At 44.8% G+C, this 22,603-nt stretch overlaps 2 protein-coding genes across 5 annotated transcripts in view; one reads left to right on the plus strand and one right to left on the minus strand.

The window, feature by feature from the left end:
- Positions 1 to 5,610: 5,610 nt before the first annotated feature.
- On the plus strand, positions 5,611 to 7,562 carry MUSTN1 (musculoskeletal, embryonic nuclear protein 1). 2 transcript variants are annotated; one of them, XM_085863536.1, is made up of 3 exons: positions 5,611 to 5,767; positions 6,872 to 6,992; positions 7,134 to 7,562. In XM_085863536.1, the coding sequence occupies exons 1-3, from the start codon at positions 5,759 to 5,761 to the stop codon at positions 7,226 to 7,228; spliced, it is 225 nt and encodes a 74-aa protein (XP_085719662.1). In that variant the 5' UTR covers positions 5,611 to 5,758; the 3' UTR covers positions 7,229 to 7,562. The 2 variants fall into 2 exon arrangements, with proteins under 2 accessions (XP_085719662.1, XP_085719661.1); XM_085863535.1 differs by lacking the exon at positions 5,611 to 5,767 and having other exon boundaries at positions 6,830 to 6,992.
- LOC147008910 (protein FAM3C-like) overlaps positions 7,378 to 22,603 on the minus strand; it is a 70,742-nt gene continuing 55,516 nt past the window's right edge. For all 3 annotated transcript variants that reach the window (XM_085863534.1, XM_085863532.1, XM_085863533.1), the window contains 3 exons: positions 16,381 to 16,465; positions 15,441 to 15,567; positions 7,378 to 8,018 (listed from right to left, as the gene is read on the minus strand). In XM_085863534.1, the coding sequence (XP_085719660.1) occupies positions 7,929 to 8,018; positions 15,441 to 15,567; positions 16,381 to 16,465 (302 nt within the window). In that variant the 3' untranslated portion in view covers positions 7,378 to 7,928. The remainder of the gene's footprint in view (positions 8,019 to 15,440; positions 15,568 to 16,380; positions 16,466 to 22,603) is intronic.

Genomic DNA, 22,603 nt, shown 5'->3' on the forward strand with positions numbered 1-22,603 from the left:
CAAGGGACACCATATTTTCTGGGCTCTACAGCCCACTGAGCCACCATGCCTGGCACACACTGGCCAGAGAGATTGTAATTGGCCTTTCTAAAACGTGACAAGTGTACCTCAAAGATGAGAAGTCCTCACCTTGCCCCGCCTACAACAAGAGGTTTTATATGCATACATAATTAACGTCTACCCTTTCTATAAATTACATACGTTGCCTCCTCAATGTCACATGTAACAGATAACTTACTCCAACAGATCCCTGTGACATGCCAATCTAACCAACGTGAAACACACAGACCATACTATGTTTACAATCTAGCTACGTATCCCCCCCTTTTTTCTCTTCTATGTAACAATATATATTTATTTATTTTAATATATGTGTATATGTATTTTTTTAGCTCACCCTGAACGTACTTCCTGGGAGCTGATGGGATGGCGCGTTGTCCGTCCGTCCACAAACATTTGTAACTTCTCTGAAACCACACACACAATTTTGGTGAAACTTGACCACAACCTTCATCACCCGTGATGTACCAAAGTTTGTTCATGGCATTAAAAAAAAAATCCAGATATTTACTTTATTCTCCATTCCATGTTTTGTGGGTCATCCATGCCGACCAGTGGTTGCCTGGTTATCTTATCCAGCCGCTACCAGGTGAGAGCACTGGGGTATTGCCCCTATTTGTTTTATGAATTAGTATTGTTCATTGTATTTGGCAGAGCACAGAACAATCTACAATCCCAATATAATAATAACTCTTAATGATCTTTCTCAGCTTCTCACAGACCCCACTCATAATTCTGATCATCCGAATGATCACTTAAACATTCTCGACTTATTTGTTATCGCCAAATCTACACATTCTCATATTTCAGGATCATTTCGTATACAGCCTGTGAATGCTGATTGTATCATTGCTGGGAGCGTGGCTGTGCCGATGATGCAGTGCCCCTGTTACCAGTAAGGAGGTACTCATTTTGGTGACTTCAGAAGGACGACAGGCTGATTCAACCAAGCAGCTGTTAATTAACAACATGACAGGGATTCAAACTCAAGTCCCTAATATCTTAAGCCAGCCACCTTAATCGTTAAGCCAACATCCATCCATCCATCCATTGGGACCATACTCTGTGCAGAGCATTGGTGCTGCAGAAGCAGTCTTCGTGGCGATTGGGCACAATCCTGGACGGGTCACCACTCCGACAGAGGATACCAGCAAGCTGGCACTCATTTTACCGATCTTGCAAGGATGACAGGCAGAGTCAGCCCCACCTGGTATTAATTCAACAGCCAAGTGGGATTTGAACTTACGATTTTAACTCAGGATCCTTGGATCCCAAGTCCACCACCCTAACCATAAAGCCAACACCAGGCTTATATTTCAGGATTAGCAGACCTAAGATCTTCTGACTATTGCTTTCTGTCTGCTAACCATCTCTTTAACCCGACCAACCACATGCCTCTGCTCAGCGCTTTGCAATTTTCCAGCGCTGGCTGGGAAGGTCTGTCCAAGATTATGGTGGAAAGGAAATCTTACTCTCTTCAAACCCTTCCTTAACTGCCACAACACAATATTACTCGTACCATTCTTCTTGGCATGTTGGTTTATTACTCTCTTCCAAACCCGGTAAAACGTTATTCCGCAACTGGTTTCATGATCAATGTTCTGACGCAGTTCACCATCAAAACCTTGACTTCCGAAGAATGATATCTGCCACTATATATATATATATATATATATATATATATATATATATATATATATATATATATATATATATATATATATATATATATATATATATTGTTGTGGATCCGGGGTGGTGGGATTCTCACCCGGTCCTAGGCGCCGCCGTCTCCGGGGCTTATAACGCTGGCTGGCTCGGCACAAGCCTCGGGTCACTTGTCTTCAATCGCGATACCAACGTAATCCTTGCACCTTACCAGTTAGGGAAATAGAACCCCGGTTACAGACTGGTTTTGTCACATGCCGAGCGTTTTCCGCCAGTCTGTAACCATTTTGGTTTTATATGCCAATCGAATGGATCGTTCCTCGACGCGACACGAATTAATCCATAGCGGCAACTTCATACGAATTAACCAGATTTATTGGGGAACATCGGGGATCACAACACAAGCAAAATTCACGACAATGTTTTCATTAACAATCCTCAACCCGTTCTTAACTCGGGAACCACGGATGACAGGTTTCGAGGGGGTCGCTACCGAGATACGCCTTAAATAACGTGCAGACAAGGACAGACAGCATGCATGCAAGACAGAGTACTTGGTGATGTCTCATGGACGAGATGACAGTGTCAAAAAGCACGAATGTCGCTCGTAACAAGCGGATGTCCACGGATTCGAACTCCAGCTCGAACGCGCCGCGTGGCAAGATGGCGTCGTCGTACTCTTGCCCCCTTCGCACCGCACGCGGTCTTGGCAAGCTCTGACCCCGCGTAAGGTCGACGATGGGCCTCAGCTGATTTCTCTCACGGTCCAGCATACACAAATCCAGGCCTGCCGTGTTCTCCAGACAAGGCCCAAGTCGAGGTGCCATGCTCCGCAGGCGGATCGACAATGTGTCGAGCCATGAGGTGAGTAAGGACGGACGCTCCACGGCCAGACGCAGGCCGACCCTGTCGATCACCTCCCCATAAGAGTCGATCACCAACTTGACGTGCAGGCCACCTCTCCCACTGCCCCAAAAAGGCAGACTCGATGTGCAGGCAGCTTCTCTTACGTTCGCTCGCTCGCTTCAGAAAACACCAGCACGCCTCGAGAGCGACTTCTCCAAACACTATACTCTTTTCTCTCCTTAGTTTTTCCTTTTTCTGCTCGCTTCGAAACACGAGCACGCCTCTCTCCCCGAAGCCGAAAAAACTCCTCCCCTTCCGCGTCACTTCCTCTTTTTGGCCACACCCTCTCAGCTGACTGGGCGGAGCCTCGTCCGGGATGGGGAAGAAGAAGAGGGAGCTCTCATTCCACCACCACTGCACAACAATAATACAGCCTCTTACACCTCCCGACACACATATAACGTCCATTTTACCAAACAGCCTAACTATACATGCATTTAATGGGGGATCTGAGCTAATCCTATATTTAGTAGTCCAAAAAGGGCCATTTCCATAACAGTATATATATATATATATATATATATATATATATATATATATATATATATATATATATATATATATATATATTATACATACATACATACATTGATGTGTGTCCTACATAAAAGTGTGCAGCTCTCGTACAGCAATTAAGTGGATTGAAGAACTCTTCCATTGGCAGTTTGTCTGTTAGAGTCATCTCCTGCCACTTCGGAAGCTGGGCAAGTCCCTCTCAACATCCATGAATCTTCTTTTCACTTTATCATCACTACTTATAGTCCCACTTGTCGTGACTCAAAATCCAAGGCAGATGCCTATGCCATTACTTCTGCCACCATCTCCCACTCACTCTCTACTATTGTGGAGAAACTCATCCCAACCACCCCCATAAACTAACCTCATACCCCCTGTATCTATATTATAAAGCAGAACTGTCTGTCTGTCTATCCCCAAACTACTCCATCAGTTTAGGGACTAGCCCCACAAAACCTTCTGTGGAACCTCTTGGGGTCACAGCCGGTGGCCTAAGGTGGGTGGGAGGTTTCACAAATAACTCAATACAATAATGATTTTGAGTTTTGATCCGTACAAAGCTGCTCCTCACCCTATGGTTCAGAATTAATTTTTCATTGGAATGATGCTGTTTGGTATGAAAATAGAGAGATTGAGTTTAAAGGAGAGTCAGGAATTGACGTGAGGGTTTCCACCCGTGACATTCGCGGATTCACTGTTTGCAGTTTTGCCATTCATCATTGAAATATTACCCACCTTACTTCTGCTGGGGTCAGATGCAGTAAGTTTTTTTGCCCAAATCCTTCACGAACCTGCAATCCAAGCCTGACGTTCGACTGAAGGTAAAACAGGAATGTGGAATTTATTGGTTCATGGTTTGGCATTCCGTTTCCAGATTATCTGTTTGCATTTGGGCTCTCTCCTGTGCATCGCATGGGTACCTCACTATGGGTATGGGTACCCGTGATGAGGTTGAGTCTTTGGGCCTCTCACTCTCTCATCGCAGGCAGGTCGGTGGTCTTTCTGTCTTCTTCCGTCTCCTCTCCGGTCTCGCCCCCCTCCCCCCCCCGCTTTGTCTACGATATATCCGCAGGGCGCTCAAGGTCCGCCAGAAACCCCCTTCTGGTTAAACTACCAAAATCACAAATCACTGCTCACCTTAACTCCTTCATTCCTCTTTTTTCCTGTCTTTGGAACAAACTCCCTCACTGTGTTCAATCCCATTCTTCTTCCTTCCAGGTCTTCAAAACAGTTGTTCACCACCACCTCTTATCATCCCCCATCCAAATCCTCGATGTTTTCTACTCCCGTTAATCCACACCAGACCCACCCCCTTCAAATTCCCTGCTTTCCTTCCTCAAGGTTCCTGTTGTGTCCATCTTGTTTACCCCGTGTACTCCGCCCCATCCCTCTCCCTTCCACAGATCTCCTCATGTGTCTGTTTCCCACTGTTTTCTGCTTCCTCTTGTCTCCTGCTCCCCTTGTTATCCGTTCTGTGTATATATATATATATATATATATATATATATATATATATATATATATATATATATATATATATATATATATATATATATATATATATAATTTTGCTTTTTAAAATGATGGACCATGTGTGCCCTGCAGAAACCTGGGGGTGGTGGGGGGGGCACGGTGTCAAATCACTGAAAGAACACAGAGGGTGCAAGACCAATAGAGAGGCGGCAGAAAACCGAGAGACCACCGACCTGCCTGCGATGGTGAAGTGATAGACCTAAAGATAGACTCGGCCTCATTTGAGGCCTTCATTGTTTCCACCACGTCAAGCTGATCAAGATGTGAGATGATCACCAAAAGTGTGATTCTGTCATTTGCATGGAATTTGTGTTCGGACAAACATGAAAACGGAGCAAGCAACCAATCAGATTGGTCCTTAGATCCAGTGGAATGGCATCACGGGGTGATGTTCCACATGAATCCCAAGAACTTATTTGGGGACGAGCACGTGTCCGAGGCAAACTCGTGCTCAGCTGAACCCGACGATCTGTACTTGTACAGTTCGGTTCGTTCAGTACGAGTTGCCCTTTCATGGATTCACCGGTTCCAGCAATGATTACAATAATAATCGTTCAAATGGAAATGAAATCTTCAAAAAAATTTATCTTTTTGACTCTTATGATCCTGCGACATCAGATGGTGGCCCTGGAACTTTGAAACTACATCATCAACTGGAAATGGTCCTCTGCTTTGGACTGGAGTTCCTGCTGTGAATCTTGGAGTCAGGATGAACCCAAAGTTCTCAACAAGAGGTTTCCCGAGCATGAACGGATGGATGGGTGTTGGAAGCGATGATGTCGTGTATCAGAAATAGCCACAGCTGTTTTTGGCAGCACAAGAGGCCTGCTGTGCTGAACTGGACCCAAAGACCGTCACCCTCCTTCCCTGTGCGCCAAGTCACGCAACGATGTCACTTGGTGTTTAATTTGGAGGCCGAGGGATGACGTCACAATGGGGGGGAGTACGCGGTGTCCTTATATGGTACCTGCACGGAGCGATGTGATTGTACAGCTTGTGAGATTGTGTGCTCATAAATACTGTACGCCACAGCAGCAGAAAGTCTTTGTGGGTCCACATTTCAACAGCGGTCAACATGTCGCAGGTAAGAGTACAAGCTCGTTTGTTGTTGTAGTAACAACGCCACTAGAAGCCTTACAGAATAGTCACATTAACTGTTTGTTTCCCTTAAAGTGTAAAACATATTGAAGATTTCAACCACTTTGTCGTTAAGGAACAAATGTTTTATATTGTTCAGTTTGATCCAACAGTGTTCAATCTGGAGCTCATTGTGTTGGTGTTCACTGCCCAGGTGGACGGATCACACGTGAAGCTGTTGCCTGGTGATCAGTGTGTGTGACGTTTCACGATTTCAACTTCGGTTAATCATTTTAAGGTTCAGAAAACAAAGCATTACATCGGAAGTGACATGATGTCGTTCACAGGTGATGGGATGTTTGATCCCATCAGTATGACGTCACTCCTCGGGTTCCAAATTTAGCACCAAGTGATGTCGTTGAATGACTTCGTGAGCAGGGAAGTTAATTGTATAGTCACTAACTGTTGTTCCCACACCCCCTCTTGTGAGGAAAGGGGGGAATGGTGGGTGGAGGGGCAGCAGGGGACCCAGAACCAGGCCCTCAATGTTCCCACAGTTTAGAGTCTCCCCCAGAAAGGTCATTCCTCCACCACAGAGTGCTGCTGAAGCATCATCCTCAACCACGGTAGGGATATAGAATTTGGCCAGGGCACCACCCCGCAATAGCCGACGCTTTTCAAAGGGTACCGTGGGACATTTAACACCTACAAGCGTAGAAGAGACAAACAGGTCTATTATTACCTCCACCACCGAAGGTGAAGGAGGTCATGTTTTCACCCCCTTTCTGTCTGTTAGTTTGTGTACAGGATATGTCAAAAAGTTGTAGACGGATCCGGATGAAATTTGGTGGACAGGTTGGGTGCGTGACAAGGACGAACTGATCCGATTTTGGTGAAGATCTGGATACGGGAATTATTTAATTTTTAAAATTATTCTTCACCATTGAGAGATAGGGTCAAAAATGATATCATTTTCAAAAATGTATTGGACCCGATATGTTGTCGCGGATCAGGCATTCTGTAGCGGAGGTTTGCGCTCCACCGAGTGCCCTTCCAGTTATGACTGAGATGCAAATAATTCGGAATGAATTGTGTTATTATCGTGACGAAGGTGCAGGTAGTAAAGAAGAAGCGCCCCCCAGTAAATGCGGATGAGCTGAAGTCTGCTCGGAGTCGTCTGGGTTCCAGAACCGAACCGCGTACAGCTACGGCACGTGCCATGGAAGAGTGCGGTAAGTTGTGCCAAAAGTACCATGAACTCTTTCGATACGAGTCGTTCCCTCCACATATCCATTGTAACAATGGCGGTGATGTAGAACAAAATGCTTCTCAATTGTTGTTGTCACGTCTGCTCACTCCAAAAACACCCACAGAGAAAATTGGAGTGGCAGCTCCCTCGGTGTTCAGCAGCTTGCGAACAGGAAAAGAAACAGCTTTCCAGGACCCGCAAGACTCGGTCACTTCATGAAGATCCTCGATCGAATCCCACAACAGTCTCGCCGATGGTGCCTCCACCGGAGTCACCGTGGGGCCTTGCTGTCGCAGCTTCCACAAAATGGCCACAGTGCGCGCTCCCCGTTCACCGCAAGAAAAATTAAACAAAAACAAAATGTCTACTACAGTGAACAACAAAAAAGGAGTACTTTTAATTAACTTTTCCCCCACCAAACTTTAACTTGGGATTGATCATATGCAAAAGTTTTTCACCTGTAATGCTGGAAGCAATACTTCTATAATGTTTGTGTTGGAGAAGGCAAACAATTGTCAGTGACACTGAGGAATAAAAGCACGTATCGACACGCTTTCTTTGCCGACCATAACGTCTGTCTTATTATTTACATTGTCATCACCATTCACTTGTCCAAAACTGCAGACACAGCACATGGTCGAAGCACATTTGAGCAATCTGTGTCCAAAATGTCTGCTCAGAGTTCACTGATGTGGTTAATCCTGTGGAAGTCATGGTGGGGACTTTCTTGGCATCGTGGGGTGACTCTGCTTTTCCCTATAAACTTTAGCAGGAACTTTTTTTTTTTCTCGCAGCACACACTGCTATCCATGGGAGGGGAAATGCTCCATCCATCCATCACCTTGCTGACAAACAACAAACAAACAAACAAAAAAACTGTTGCAAGAACAACCACCACCTCTCAAAATTTTCTTTTTAATTAGCCTTGTTTCAGAGGAACGCAGCCCTCAAGTTTCGCCATCTCGGGCCAGCCATCATACTTGTTTGTATCACGATCATTCTTGACAACCTGACACGAGGAGACAAACATCACTGTGATCGACTTATGCCATGCATAATGAGTAATGCCTGCACAACTTGAAGATCAATATTCCATCACACATCAAAACCACCATGTCGTGATGAAGAAAGTTTACAAACACTACCATCAGTATTATTTCGGCCAAGATTAAGTGTGAAATAGAAATAGCCATGAATATTCACCATGCGACGACGACTTGGATTACGACTTTAATGGTTCGATTCAACCCCACCTTTCTTGTGGGGTCGGCCCTGGAGGGAGTTTGGCCCAAGGTCTTTCATGAACCAACTGGCCACGCCAGGCATCCGACTGAAGGCGATTTGGGCAGGAGTCTGCGATTTGTTCAAGGTGACGGTGACAACTCACCCAGTCTTTGCAAAAGACACGATAAAATTGCATGATAGCGTGGAAATGGTCCCACTTTCTTTGGGAAGAGGGGAAATGGTCCCACTTTCTTTGGGAAGAGGGGAAATGGTCCCACTTTGGGGGAGGGGGGAGGGGAAATGGTCCCACTTCGTGCATTGGAGAGTGGAACCGGTCCTGTTTGCTTTGTCGTTTGGACATGTGTAACAATTTGTGGAATTTTGTGACATTTTGAATTAGGCAATTACAATACCTGTGAAATAACCTTCTTCTTTCACATGCAGCACAAGGCTGCGAGGAGCATCATTTATGAGCGTGCAAATGTGCCGCTGATGCAGTGCCTCCTGCAGGTTCAGGCAGGAATTTGTCATTTGTTCATGGTGCCGGTGATAGCTCGTCTACTCTTCACGAAGGACACCATGAGATTTTTAACGTCCACCAACTAATGCCAGCAAACAGGAGACCCAGTTTAACGACCATCCGAGGGGCGGCACACACATTGATGCCTTGCCCTGTCTGTGACACAAGGATGATAATTTATGGCTGCGTTGAGAATCGGTTGTATTCTTCCTGCAGGGATTTCACCATCCGGTACCAACTGCCTTGTACACGTTCTTATCCCAAAGCGCATGCCATGCCAGATGAACACCCATCTGTAAATACCGAACCAGACATGATGATGCGAGTGGAACAAGCACAATGCAAAGAAAAAAAAAACAGATAACCAAATTAACCTGGCCAATGGAAACACATTGGGCGAATACAAAGTCACAAAATAAATATTTATCTTTGGGTTCATTGCCAGGACAGCAGGCTGTCAGATTGCAATCCCAGTTGGATTAAATCCCAGAACCGAGTGCAAGTTTGATGATCAAGTTGTTCTGCCTTCTTGAATAATATTAATGACAATAACAATCTGGTTGGTTTTTCTCTTGGGAATTCACACCAATGATGGACCAATGGCCATCATGGTGGGAACATCCAGGAGAGGTTCTAATGGCCATCTCCACTTTTGGATTGGTGACTTCCTCTCCTCTCGGAGACAACATGTGGCTCTCGATGGAAACCTTTCATCTCCTCTCCCTGTCAAGGCTGGAGTACCCCAAGGCAGTGTTCTAGGCCCCATCTTATTCCTAATCTTCATCAACGATCTCACTGACTCTCTGGAAAATCCTCTTTAACTCTATACTGATGACTGCACCCTCTGCCGTGAAATCTCATCCTTTTGACAGACAGGCAGCAGCCTCTTCCCGCTCTCTTCAGTCCTTGACAAAAATCACAAACTGGTCAAACACTTGGAATACAGTGGCCTGCAAAAGTATTCACCCCGACCAATTATGCCACATTTAGATGAATTACGAATTATGTGTAAACGACTTTTCCAAATGAACTTTTTTATTAATAACTGAAGAGTTCAAACTAAACGCTGTGAGAGTTGAAGGAGGTTACATGTCAAGAATACCTGTAAACAAAAACATGAACAAATCAAACTTCACTGGTTGTAAAGGTATTTAGCCCCTGAGGGGTCAGTACTTGGTGGAAGCACCTTTCACAGCAATGACTGCTATGGGTATTTTTGGGTCGTTCTGTACCAGCTTTGTACAGTGAGATGGAGAAATCATTTCCCATTATTCAAGTGAAAATTTCTCTCGTTCTGACAAGTTTGATGGGGATCGTCGATGGAGTGCCATCTTCAAGTCTCGCCATAAATGTTGAATTGGGTTCAACTGAGGACTTTGACTCGGCCACTCAAGAACATTTGTTTTATTCTTATTGAGCCACTTCAGTGTGCTTCAGACCATTGTCCTGCTGAAATGTGAATCTCCTACCTCATTTCAGATTCATTGCTGATTCAAACAGGTTTTCATCAAGGATTCTACTCTACTTTGCACCGCCTGTTGTCCCTTCTTGCAGATCTTTCAAAGTCAGTGTTGGATTGACAGTGACATCCTGAATCAGTTTCCTGCTTGCCTGGATGCAGAGTTTTGATGGGTGACCTAATCTGGGTAAAGTCTGGGTGGTATGATATGCCTTCCACTTATTAATGATGGATTTCACCATAGTCAGAGGGATAATGAGTGACTGAAATTGTCTTATAACCCTCTCCTGAACGGTGTTTCTCCACCACTTTATGTCTGACTTCTTTGGAAAGCTCCTTGATCTTCATATTTGCCTTAATAGTTGACCAAATGAGTTGCACCTTAAAACTCCTGAGATAAGTGGGGGGGAGATTAATTTTTAAGTTAAACCACTGATTACATGCAAGTGAAACAAATGTGCCAAATGCACATTTGTACAAGGAAAAAGAAAAAGAAGAGCAAACATCTCAATCGATTAAAGTACAAAACAGGAACAAGAAAAAGAGCAATCACAGATTGCAGACCCTCGTCAGGACTTGATTTTTTGTGGTGTTTGTGTAGTTTTGTGTACCGGTGTGTTATGTAATTAATAATAGACATAATTAGGACTGCCACTTTATGACTGCTGGCAGTGATAACCGGGTACCAAGACGCCCCGCTTTGATCGGTCACCTGACCCTGACCTATGATGTTAATTATTATTCAATTGAATTCAGAATGGGAATAAAATAAATTTAATTCAAATCAATTGGAAGAACAAATAGGTGCAGTCCCTACATTGGAGTAATCAGAAGGAACCCAAACAAGTAAAAAGCAAAGATGAAGTCATCCGGAGGAACCAGGATAGGATTCGCATTTCAGCTGCTTTACCTCTACCCTCAAACCCATCCATGCACAGCCAAGTGAGCCTCATTCAAAAAAACAAGCAAACAACTAAACAAAAAAAAAAAAATCAAAAGGAACCCATATTAAAAAAAAATTAAATTATTCTGGCTGCCATGACCATGCATCTGATCAGGTTGAAATTTAAAACCTATATTCCCCATCACTACAAGATCATAGCTGTGAAGTTTCACATCGATCGATGAAACAGTTCAAGAAAAAGAACTTGAAAAAGATTTTCATTCAATTCAATATGGCTGCCAGATCATGTGACCTATGACATCAGAGGTGTGAATGTTTTGTTCCTCGTGGATTGGTGGTTGTACCTTTGAAGTTTTGCCTTAATCTGTTCAGCCGTTTCAGAGAAGATTTTTGAAGGTTAAAAAAAAAAAACATGCCTGCCAAATCACGTGACCGATGATGTCATGAATTTTTTTTTTCTTATGTGGACCACTTTATCCCAAGATGACCCTCAAAAATTTTCATACTGATCAGATGTAGCGTTCTACATATGCAATTATGATGTCATAACGAAGGCACTCACGTTCTCTGCAGACAAAAAAACAGACAAACAAATGAAAAATTACTCGAAGAGTGACAACGAAGTAGAACTGCACTAGATGGAGCGCATACCTCTTTCAGGCCGAACAGTTTACCTTTTGTAACCCACTGATGGGCTGGATCTGAACCAAATCTAATACACTTGTTCTTGTCACCTAACCAACTCATCCACCTCGTTTTGTCATAACTAACCCACAACTTTTTGAGATATCATGATACAGAAAAAGTTTTTGGCCCTATCTCTCAATTTTTGAAATTCGGCCTGTGTTGAATTTTTGACCTTAAAAATAATTGGTGGTTGAATTCATTGACCTAATTTGCAAATCCTGTTCAAATTTCAAGTCAATCAGATGAAAATTGCCAATTTTAGATATTCCGGCCTATGTTGACCTTTGTTGACCTCAAAAATAGTTGGTAGTTGAATTCAGTGACCTGATATGCTAATCCTCTTCAAATTTTAAGTAAAGTCAGTCGGATGAAAACTGAGGATTTTAGAAATCAGATTTTGAGTTCTAGGAGAACTTCCTTCCACCTCCTGAAACCCACAAATCTTGATAACAACCACCATTCAACCTATTGCACTTCCTTTGTCACCTTTAAAAGAAAAAAAAATGCTCCTGAAGTGATTTAGAGTTAATTTGGGAAAGGGTTTGAATACTTATGCAATTGGGAATCATCTGATTTTCTCTGTTAATTTAACTCATTCACCTTTTATCTGCATTTTTTAAGCTTTATCACTTCTGAGTCGTTTGTAAAGACTCCATATATTAAGTTTGATTTGAAAACATCATGAAACAAGCTCAGATGGCATCGAAATGTGAAAACTCTGGAGCAGGGTGAATACTTTTGCAGGCCGCTGTATGTCTTTAAATCCTGAGAAATCTATCTCTATCTCTCTCTCTCTCCTAAAGGGCCGCACTGCAAACCCTCCCATATACTTTCTCAACAACCCTCTCAAAGAGGTTCAGTGACTCAAACTCCTGGGTCTCACTCTCAGCCATGATCTCTCTGGGGCAAGCCACATTTCAAAGTTGATCTCAATTGCCAGACACTGACTGGGAATCCTCCGTCATTCAAAGTCCTTTCTTGGCACACCTGAGCTCATATCCACCAACAAGGCTTTCATCTACAGCTTGAATAATGCCCTCCCTTCTGAACTGGCTCCCCTGCCTAACATCTTGCTCAGCTTGACGTTGTGGAAACCAAGGCTTTCAAAATCATTGGAATCTCTCGCGATGAAGCTGAGTCTTTGGGCCTATCACTTTGCCATCGCCATCAGGTCGGTGAGCTCTCTGTCTTCCTCTTCCTCATTTCTGGCCTTGCACCTTTTGCCCTCTCTCTGATTTGTTCCCCCCCAGGTATCTGGAGGACGCACGCGGTCCACCAGCAACCCCCTCCTCGTGAAACTGCTTAAAACCAGAATTACTGCTCACTTCTACTCATATAATCCTCTTTTTTCCTGCCTGTGCAACAAACTTCCAGACTCTTCAATCTCATTCTTTCCTCCAGGTCTTCAAAACAGCTGTTCACCACCATCTCAAATCATCCCCCAACCAAAACTATGACCTTTTTTTCCACCCGTTAAACCAGCCCACCCACCCCTCCAAAATTTTTCCTTCTGTATCAATCCTGTCCACCCCTTGCATGCTCCCCTATCCCTCATCATTACCTGCATCCCTTGTTTGTCCGTCTCCATCTACTTTCTCCCTCCGCCCTGCTGTTGGCGTTTTCCCTTTGTTATGTTGTGTCCTGATCTGTTCTTCTATGTCCGAGCTCTTCCATGAGCCTTGACCATGAATAAATAAATAATGGAAAATGCGTCGTGCAGATCACGATACTTGCAAAATACATCCCCGTCTCCAAAGGTTGCCATGGATACGTTAAACTGTCAATTTCATTAAGATTAAAATTGACAATCTTAAGCAAAGCTCAGGTCAATCGGATGAAAATTGATTATTTTTTCAGATTGAAATTGATGATTTTACATGTTTGACCTTGAGTTGACCTTTGACCTTTCAATCTCAAAATAGATGGTTTCCAAAGTCAGTGATGCATGATGGATGCACAATTGCTGCTTAATTATAAGGTTAATCGGATGAAAATTTAAAAAAAAAACATCAATTTTTCAGATGAAATTTTATGATTTTAGAAGTTTGACCTTGAGTTGAGCATTTAACAAAAAACAAAAAATATATATGTACAATATCAAGGCTCGTGTAAGAGCTAACACACAGAACGCATCACAAGGGGAGCAGGAGACAAGAGGGACGGGAGAGGGAAGCACAAAACAGTGGGGAACAGACACATGAGGAGATCAGTGGAAGAGAGAGGGATGGGGTGGGGAACATGTGGTAAACAAGATGGACACAAAAGGGACTTTCAGGAAGGAAAGCGGGGAATATGAAGGAGGTGGGTTTGGGGTGGATTAACGGGGGTAGAAAAGATCATGGTTTTGGATGGGGGAAGATAAGAGATTGGGGTGAACAGCTGTTTTGAAGACCTGGAGGGAAGAGTGGGATTGAAGAGAGTGTGGGAGTTTGTTCCAAAGGTGGGGAAAAAGAGGAATGAAAGAGTGAAGGTGAGTAGTGATTCGGGATTTTGGTAGTTAAACCAGAAGGGGGTTGCTGGCAGACCTTGAGCACCCTGCAGAAACATGAGGGGGAGGAGGATATATCACACACAGAGCAGGGGGGGGCGAGGCCAGAGAGGAGCCGGTAGAAGACAGAAAGACCTCCGACCTGCCTGCGGTGAGAGAGTGAGAGACCCAAAGACTCAGTTGCATCGCGGGAGATCCAAATGATCCAAAATGCCTTGGTTTCCACCGCGTGAAGCAAGAAAGGTGAGAGGCAGGAGCACCAGCCCAGAGGGGAGAGCAGTACTCCATCATGCTGCAGACGAAAGCTTTGTATGTGGTCAGGAGCTCAGGTGGGCTGAGGAAGGACTTTGCACGACGGAGGATTCCCAGTCGGCGACTGGCTTTGGAGGCCGGGTTGGAAACGTGGCTTTCCCAGGAAAGATCATGGCAGATAGTGAGACCCAGAAGCTTCAATGAAAGGACTTCTTCAAGAGGATTGTTGAGAAAGTAAATAGGGGGTTCCAGACGATCCTTTCAGAGAGACAAAGTGAGACTGAGTTTTGACCTCAAAAATAGTTTCTTTCCAAATTCAGTGTTGGAGTATGCAATTGCTGTTTAACTTTCAAGTTAATAGGATGTAAATTGACGATTTTTGAGTTGAAAATTGATGATTTCAGAGGTTTACCCTCGAGTTGACCATTGACCTTTTGATCTCAAAAATAGTTGGTTTCCCAATTCAGTGATGCACTCTGCAAATCCTGTTCAACTTTCAAATTAATCGCATGACAAATTGTAGAATTTCAACCTCAAGATGACCTTTGACCTTTGACCTCAAAATCAATAGGCTTCTCAGCTGAAACTACCTCTACAACTTGGTAAAGTTTCATGACGATCGTTTTAGAATTGTGACCTGTGGGCGATTGACAAACAGATAAACAGACAAACAGACAAAATAACGAAATCGAATTACCAATATACTTGGAAAAAAATCTTCCATTTTGCAAGTAATCAATCAATAAATAAACAAACCATATACTCAATACATGCATAAAATGAGGAATTTGTTCAGGGTATCACGACAGGCCTACTCTACAACAAGAGACAACAAAATATACCATTGACACCAAAATGTGGGTGTGTGAGAAGGGGAAGGGGATGGAAAAAACTTGCCACTTCAAAGGGACTTGGTCCCTTAATTCCGTTTGCCCCGACGAAGAGCCAGACATCACGGAAGCCGATCGTCTTGATGGCTGTACTGCCAAGCTCTTGAAATATCTCTCTCGCTTTGTCGGTCAGTCTGCGGTGGCGGCAGAGATGGATGAGTGTACATACAAGATAGCAACAGACGTGTTCATGAAATCATGGAACCAACGGACCTAGTGATCCGGAATTGGAAACTGAATTACAAAGTCCCCTTTCTCAACATCAGAACCTGTTTTTATTATTTTTCACTTGTAAAGCATTTAGCCCCAGTTTTACATCATTTTAACATGTCCATTGCAACAGCTTTCGACTGGGGGAGGAGGGCATCTCTCAATTAAAATAATTAAATAATTTCCTTCCCATCCCCCTTCCCCACTCCAAAGGATGACAGGATGGCCCCTAGAGGTACGCACACTCGCCTCCATGAGGTCAAGCCTGTGTTCGAAATGGGAATCCCATCCGTCTGCCAGCATTAGTTGGTGGACGTTAAAGATCCCACGGTGTCCTTCGAGCTACGGAAGAGTAGGCGAGCTATCGCTGGAATCAGAAACAAATTACAAATTCATTCCCTGACTTCCAGTGTTGGAGTGATGACCTTGCCAAAAAAACTGTTTCGGCAGAAAAACTTGTTACATATGATATGATCTTCCTCTTCCTTCCCCAAATGTACTCCGACGTCAACCCAACCTCCTCCCAATGGCCCCTCTGCTGCCTTCACTATAACGAAGCTGTGTTTACTTTCAGCCTATTTTAAGGCCAAAGATTTTTCAGCCATTGTCAGAATCTATGGCGAATGCCAATATGGTTTCGGGTTAAATTTTTGCCACTACACTTCAGCTGAAACAAACTACTGAATCTGAAAGCTGCGAATGTAAAGAGTATGTGATGAACAGTTTAAACTTCGTACTTGGTTGCAGGGTCGTCGAAGCTCAGGACGAACACAAGTGTCGACGGTGGGATGTCTTTCATGAACTCCATCAATTTGGTCACATCTGTCAATCAAAAGAGGGGTCCATACTGTATTTGGGTTTGAATGATTATAGAATTATTCTTCATTTACTCCAAATTTTTTATACCTTGAATGATTTTACTTTAAAAATAAGTTATTCATTGTTTCAGTGGGGGGGAGGGGTAAAAATCAATCAAGTTAATAAAAGCAATTAAAGTTTCAATTCATCAAATGCATGATCAAGAGAATCCATTCATTATTCTAAAAGCGCTTTTAACGATCGAATCCAAAATTTCCATCAATTTAATCAACAATCCTGGTTGTAAGATTGTAAAAAAAATGGAGTGTAAGTTTTCCACCACCGACATGAGCCTTGTCCGTCGCCTCAATGGAGTACTTCTCTCCCTTATGGGCTGCGACCAGAACTCCTTCATACCCGTCTCTCCTGGATGCTGTGGATTCCACAGCACTCAATATCCCACAAAGAAATAGAGGCACAGGGCCTGTCACTCTCTCATCACAGACATGTTGATGGTGTATCTGTTGTCGACCACCCCTCTGATCATGCTCCCCCACCCACATGCTCTTTCAAACTTTTGCCACCCTCAGCCCCTCCAGGACACTTGTTCTTCCAATATTCCTCTCCCAGTTAACCTTCCAAAACCCAATCTTCGTGGCTCTCGCCTGTACTGCCAGATCCCACAGTGTCTTAACAAAGAGTACGTGATTGTCGCTGGCACCCTGGCCAAATTATGTGACCAGCGGGCCAAATTTGTAACTTACGCAACCCTGGGAACAATGCACATTTGCAAGAAGAACTGCTCACCTCCCACTCCTTTTTTGCTATTTTTTTTTTTTCCTGCCTGTTGACATCGTCTTCCTGAGTCAAAGTCGAGTCTTCCCTCCAGTGGGTTCAAATCGACAGTGCACCACCATCAAGTCATCTTGATGAATCTACTCTACTTCATTGAACAATCCTCACTCCCTCCCCTCTTACTTATAGCTTTCCATCTTTCCTTCTCGACATCCTCCCTTCTTTTTCCTTTCTTGATCCACCTGCATGTTTTAATCCAGTCGTTTCCATACGATCACAAATGTTAACCTCACTACCACATCCGTAACATTAACCTTCCGCCCTCTGTCACTTTGATCTTCACTGAGCTGAGATTTTGTAGACAAAAAAAACAAGTGGTTTTTTTTTCGCACTTGGTGACCATAACATAAACAGAGCAAGAATCTCCTTGAGAGTAAAAGATCGAGATAACAGATTAAGACTTAGATTTTTTTAGAAGGGCAGATTTTGAAGCAATAAGGAGGGAGTTGATTGCTATATGTGGGGATGAGCTAACGAGACATTCTGTGTTAAATAAATGGCAACTCAAAGGAACAAAACGGCAACATTCAGAGCAAATATATTCCACTCAAGAGCAAGAGCATGGCAAAAGACCACGGTGCTTCAGAAAGGAGGTTTGAGATGGCAAAAAGGATATGAAAAAGGTCTTCTTTCAAATACTAGAACGGCACGCGGTAGAGCGGATACCTCCACCAGGCTTAACAGTTTAGGTTTTGTATCCCACTGATAGGCCAGATCTTAATCTGGCCTGAACCAAAAATCTAACGACTTGTTCTTGTCATCTACTCAACTCATCCACCAAGTTTTGTTATAATCCATCGACAAATTTTTGAGATATCATGCTATATATCGTATTTGGCCCCATTTCTTAATGGTGAAGAATCACTTGTAAAATATAAAGAATATTCTCACATCCGGATCCGGATTTTCAACAAAATTGAACCAATTCCTCCTTGTCACACACCCAAACTGTCCACCAAGTTTTGTCTGAATCCGTCCATAACTTTTTGAGATATTGTGCTATATAGTACTGTTGGACCCTGCGATTTGCAGATTCACTATTCGCAGATCCCACATATTCGCCGTTTATAAAATGCAACCTGCTTCGACATTCGCGGCCCTGTGCTTCGCATATTCACGGTTTCACGAGCGTATTTGGCATTTTTTTTCACGGTTTTTCAGAGGCGGATTCACAGTTTTTCACGGGATTTTGGATTTTTTCCTCATGAATCACAAACCGCCGGGAACCTGTCCCCCCGTTTTTCCATTGCAACAATGTCCCGACATTCGCGGAATTTTTCGGGAACATTTCCCCTACGAATAGCGGAGTCTGACAATATATCATTTTTGGCCACATCTCTCAACGGTGAAGAATCACTTGAACAATTAAACAACTATCGTTCGTATCCGGATGCGGATCTTCACCAAAATCAAATCAATTTGTTCTCGTCTCACACACACACACACACACACACACACACACACACACACACACACACACACACACACACACACACACACACACACACACACACACACACACACACACACACACACACACACACACACACACAACCTCGTCACCAAGTTTCATCCGAATCTGTTCATAACTTTTTGAGATATTGTGCTACATATAGTTTTAGCTCCGTCTTTCAATGGTGAAGAAACACTTATGAAATTCTAGTGTCCGGATCCAGATCTTCACCAAAATCAAAACAATTCATCCTTGCTGCACACTCAACCTGTCCACCAAGTTCTGTCCAAATCCATCCAGAACTTTTTGAAATATCCTTCCTGCTCACAGACAGACAGGGGTAAATAAAAAACTCAACCTCCATCCACCTTTGGTGGGGGAGGAGAGACAGAGAGAGCGAGAGAGCGAGAGAGCAAGAGAGCGAGAGAGCGAGAGAGCAAGAGAGAGAGAGACAGAGAGAGAGAGAGAGAGAGAGAGAGAGAGAGAGAGAGAGAGCGAGAGAGAGAGCGAGAGAGAGCGAGAGAGCGAGAGAGAGCGAGAGAGAGAGAGAGAGAGAGAGAGAGAGAGAGAGAGAGAGAGAGAGAGAGAGAGAGAGAGAGAGAGAGAGAGAGAAAGAGGAGGGAAAAAAAGAGAGGAAAAGGTGAGGAGTGGAGGTCACGTTAGCAAAGAGAGTGATATGTTATGCTTAATGACCGAAGACAACAAAAAGAAAACTCATGTCAGAACACCTGTACACACAACGACATAACAGAGTTTGTGTGTTATATCAAACATTGCTTATACACTGCCTCATCAAACATTGCTTATACACTGCTGCAGGGAGGGGTGAGAGAGAGAGAGGTGGGAGGAGAGTGTTGCATTTCATTCGGAGTGGGGGAGCGAGGAGGGGACAGAGACAGAGACAGAGACAGAGAGAGAGAGTAAGAGAGAGAGAGACAGAGACAGAGACAGAGACAGAGACAGAGACAGAGACAGAGACAGAGACAGAGACAGAGACAGAGACAGAGACAGAGACAGAGAGAGAGAGAGAGAGAGAGAGAGAGAGAGAGAGAGAGAGAGAGAGAGAGAGAGTGTTGCATTTCATTCGGAGAGAGAGAGAGAGAGAGAGAGACAGACACAGAGACAGAGACAGAGACAGAGAGAGAGAGAGAGAGAGTAAGAGAGAGAGACAGAGACAGAGACAGAGACAGAGACAGAGACAGAGACAGAGACAGAGACAGAGACAGAGACAGAGACAGAGACAGAGACAGAGAGAGAGAGAGAGAGAGAGAGAGAGAGAGAGAGAGAGAGAGAGAGAGAGAGAGAGAGAGAGAGAGAGAGAGAGAGAGAGAGAGAGAGAGACAGACAGACAGACAGAGACAGAGAATACAAAAAGCAGAGTTGAAGGTCAAAATAGAAGGAGACTTTGTAAAACAATGGATGTGGGGAGGAAGCAGGGGTAGGAAAGGACACATGGGGTGGACAATATGGAGACAGAAGCAAACTCTCAGGAAGGAAAAAAGGGAAATTTGGAAGAAGGTGGACTTTGAGGTAAGAGGAGGGTATTAATGGGGGTAGAAGAGATCATGGTTTTGGATGGTGGATGATCTGAGATGGTGGTGAAGGATACACCGTGAGAAAGCATTGAAGCCTTGGCATGAAGAATGAGATTGAAGAGAATGTGGAAGTTGGATCCAAAGGTGTGAAAAAAGAAAGGAACAAATGAGTAGAAGTGAGCAGTGATCCTGGATAGTTTCACCAGAAAGGGGGGGGGGATGGTGGACAGTGTGTGCACTGCAAAAACCTGGGGGTGGGGTGGGGCAAATCACCAAACGAACAGAGGGTGCAAGAACATAAAGGAAGTGAAAGAAGGATAGACCACCAAAAACCAAATGACCAAAGGGCCAGGCTGAATGGCAGAGCTGAGCTGTTCAGGGAGCTGAGGCGTAAAACTGTACGTGCACTGAGGGTGGACAAGGAGGCCTATGTGCGAGGAATCTGTGAGGGGGTAGAGCATCACCTGTGGACAGGTGATTCTCGTCCCGCTTACAGGGGAATTCGCGCATTACGTTCATCCAAACCCATCCCTCGGAGCACTGCAGTTCGAGCAGAGAGTGGTAGGCTCTTGACAGAGGAGTCTGAAGTGAAGGCCCGCTGGGCCGGTTACTTTGAGCGGTTGTACCAGGCTGATCCCCCAGCTGTCGAGTTGGACGTCAAGGGTGTTACAATCCCTGTTGCTGACCCTCGAATCAACTGTGGTCCACCTTCGCTTGTGGAAACACGGGCTGCGAACCAGTTGAAACGGGGCAAAGCTCCAGGGATCTGTGGCATCCATGCCGAACTTCTCCAGGCTGGTGGAAATGCTGCACTCGTGTCGTTACATGCAGTTTTGTGCTCTGCCTGGAACACAGGCATCATCCCAACTGACTGGAAGAGGGGCCTTGTTGTCCCTCTCTGGAAAGGGAAGGGTGATCGCCAAGACTGCAACAACTACCGAGGGGTGACGCTGCTCTCAGTGCCGGGCAAGGTCTTTGCTCGGATAATTCTTGATAGGGTTCGCCACCATCTGCTTGAGCACCAGCGTCCAGAGCAGTCAGGCTTTACACCAAAGAGGTCAACGATTGACCGTATCCTTGCCCTTCGTGTCCTCACCGAACGCAGACGAGAGTTTCGGCAGGGGCTGCTTGCAGCCTATGTTGATCTCTGTAAAGCGTTCGATTCAGTGAATCGGGATGCCCTCTGGAGGATTATTGGTCTTCGTGGGGTGCCACCAAAACTGATCGATCTGATGTCTGAACTCGACTCTGGTACTGAGAGTCCTGTGAAGTGTGGTGGTACCACCTCTGACTTATTTCCAGTTGTTACTGGAGTTCGTCAGGGATGTGTACTGGCCCCCACACTTTTCAGCACTTGTATGGACTGGATTTTAGGGAGGATGTCGGAGAGATCAAGTTGCGGTGCATCGTTTGGGAATGTCAAGATCTCGGACCTTGGTTTTGCAGATGATGCAGTCATCTTTGCGGAGACTTTAGACATCCTTTTGCGGGCCCTCGAGGTGCTGAATGAGGAGTCGGAGCCGTTGGGATTACGGGTTTCTTGGGTCAAAACTAAGATCCAGGCTTTCGGTGACATCTTGGATGCTGCTGTCCTGTCTGTGTCTGTTTGTGGTGAGGATGTTGAGGTTGTGGAGAGATTCACTTACCTTGGCAGCGATATTCATGTCTCTATTGACCTCTGACTCGCAGCCAGCAGACATCTGGGTCGGGCCTGGGGAGTCATGGATTCACTGGATCATGGGGTGTGGCGCTGCCGGTACCTGTGCAGGAGGACGAAAGTCCGAGTCTTCAGGTCCTTGGTACTTCCAGTCTTGCTCTATGGATGCGAGACTTGGACTCTGACCAAGGATCTGAGACGGAGACTTAATTCCTTTGGTCCCAGGTCTCTTCGGAGAATCCTTGGCTATCGCTGGTCGGATTTTGTGTCCAACGAGCGGTTGCTGAGAGAGACTCGGATGAGATTTGTTACCTGCATAGTCCGTGAGTGTCAGTTGCGGCAGTATGGACATGTGGCTCGTTTTCCTGACGCTGATCCTGCCCACCAGATTCTCTCAGCGAGGGAGTCTCATGAGTGGAGGAGGCCAGTGGGCCGACCACGTGCCTCGTGGTTGCAGCAGGTTGACCATCATCTCAAGGAGATGGGGATGGGCCTAGCATCTGCCTGGGGGATGGCCAGACGGAGGCCCCTGGAGTACCGGCGGAAAGTGGACGCAGCGACGCGCTGTTCTGGCACATGCTCCCATTCCTGACCTGACACCAATCTGTCTGTGATGGGAAGGTTATTGGCCCATTTACTCAGCTTCATCACGGGGGATTTGA

The sequence above is a fragment of the Eptatretus burgeri genome, chromosome 18, assembly GCF_056783735.1.
Source record: "Eptatretus burgeri isolate ZD-2024b chromosome 18, Ebu_testis_v1, whole genome shotgun sequence".
Classification (NCBI taxonomy): Eukaryota; Metazoa; Chordata; class Myxini; order Myxiniformes; family Myxinidae; genus Eptatretus; species Eptatretus burgeri.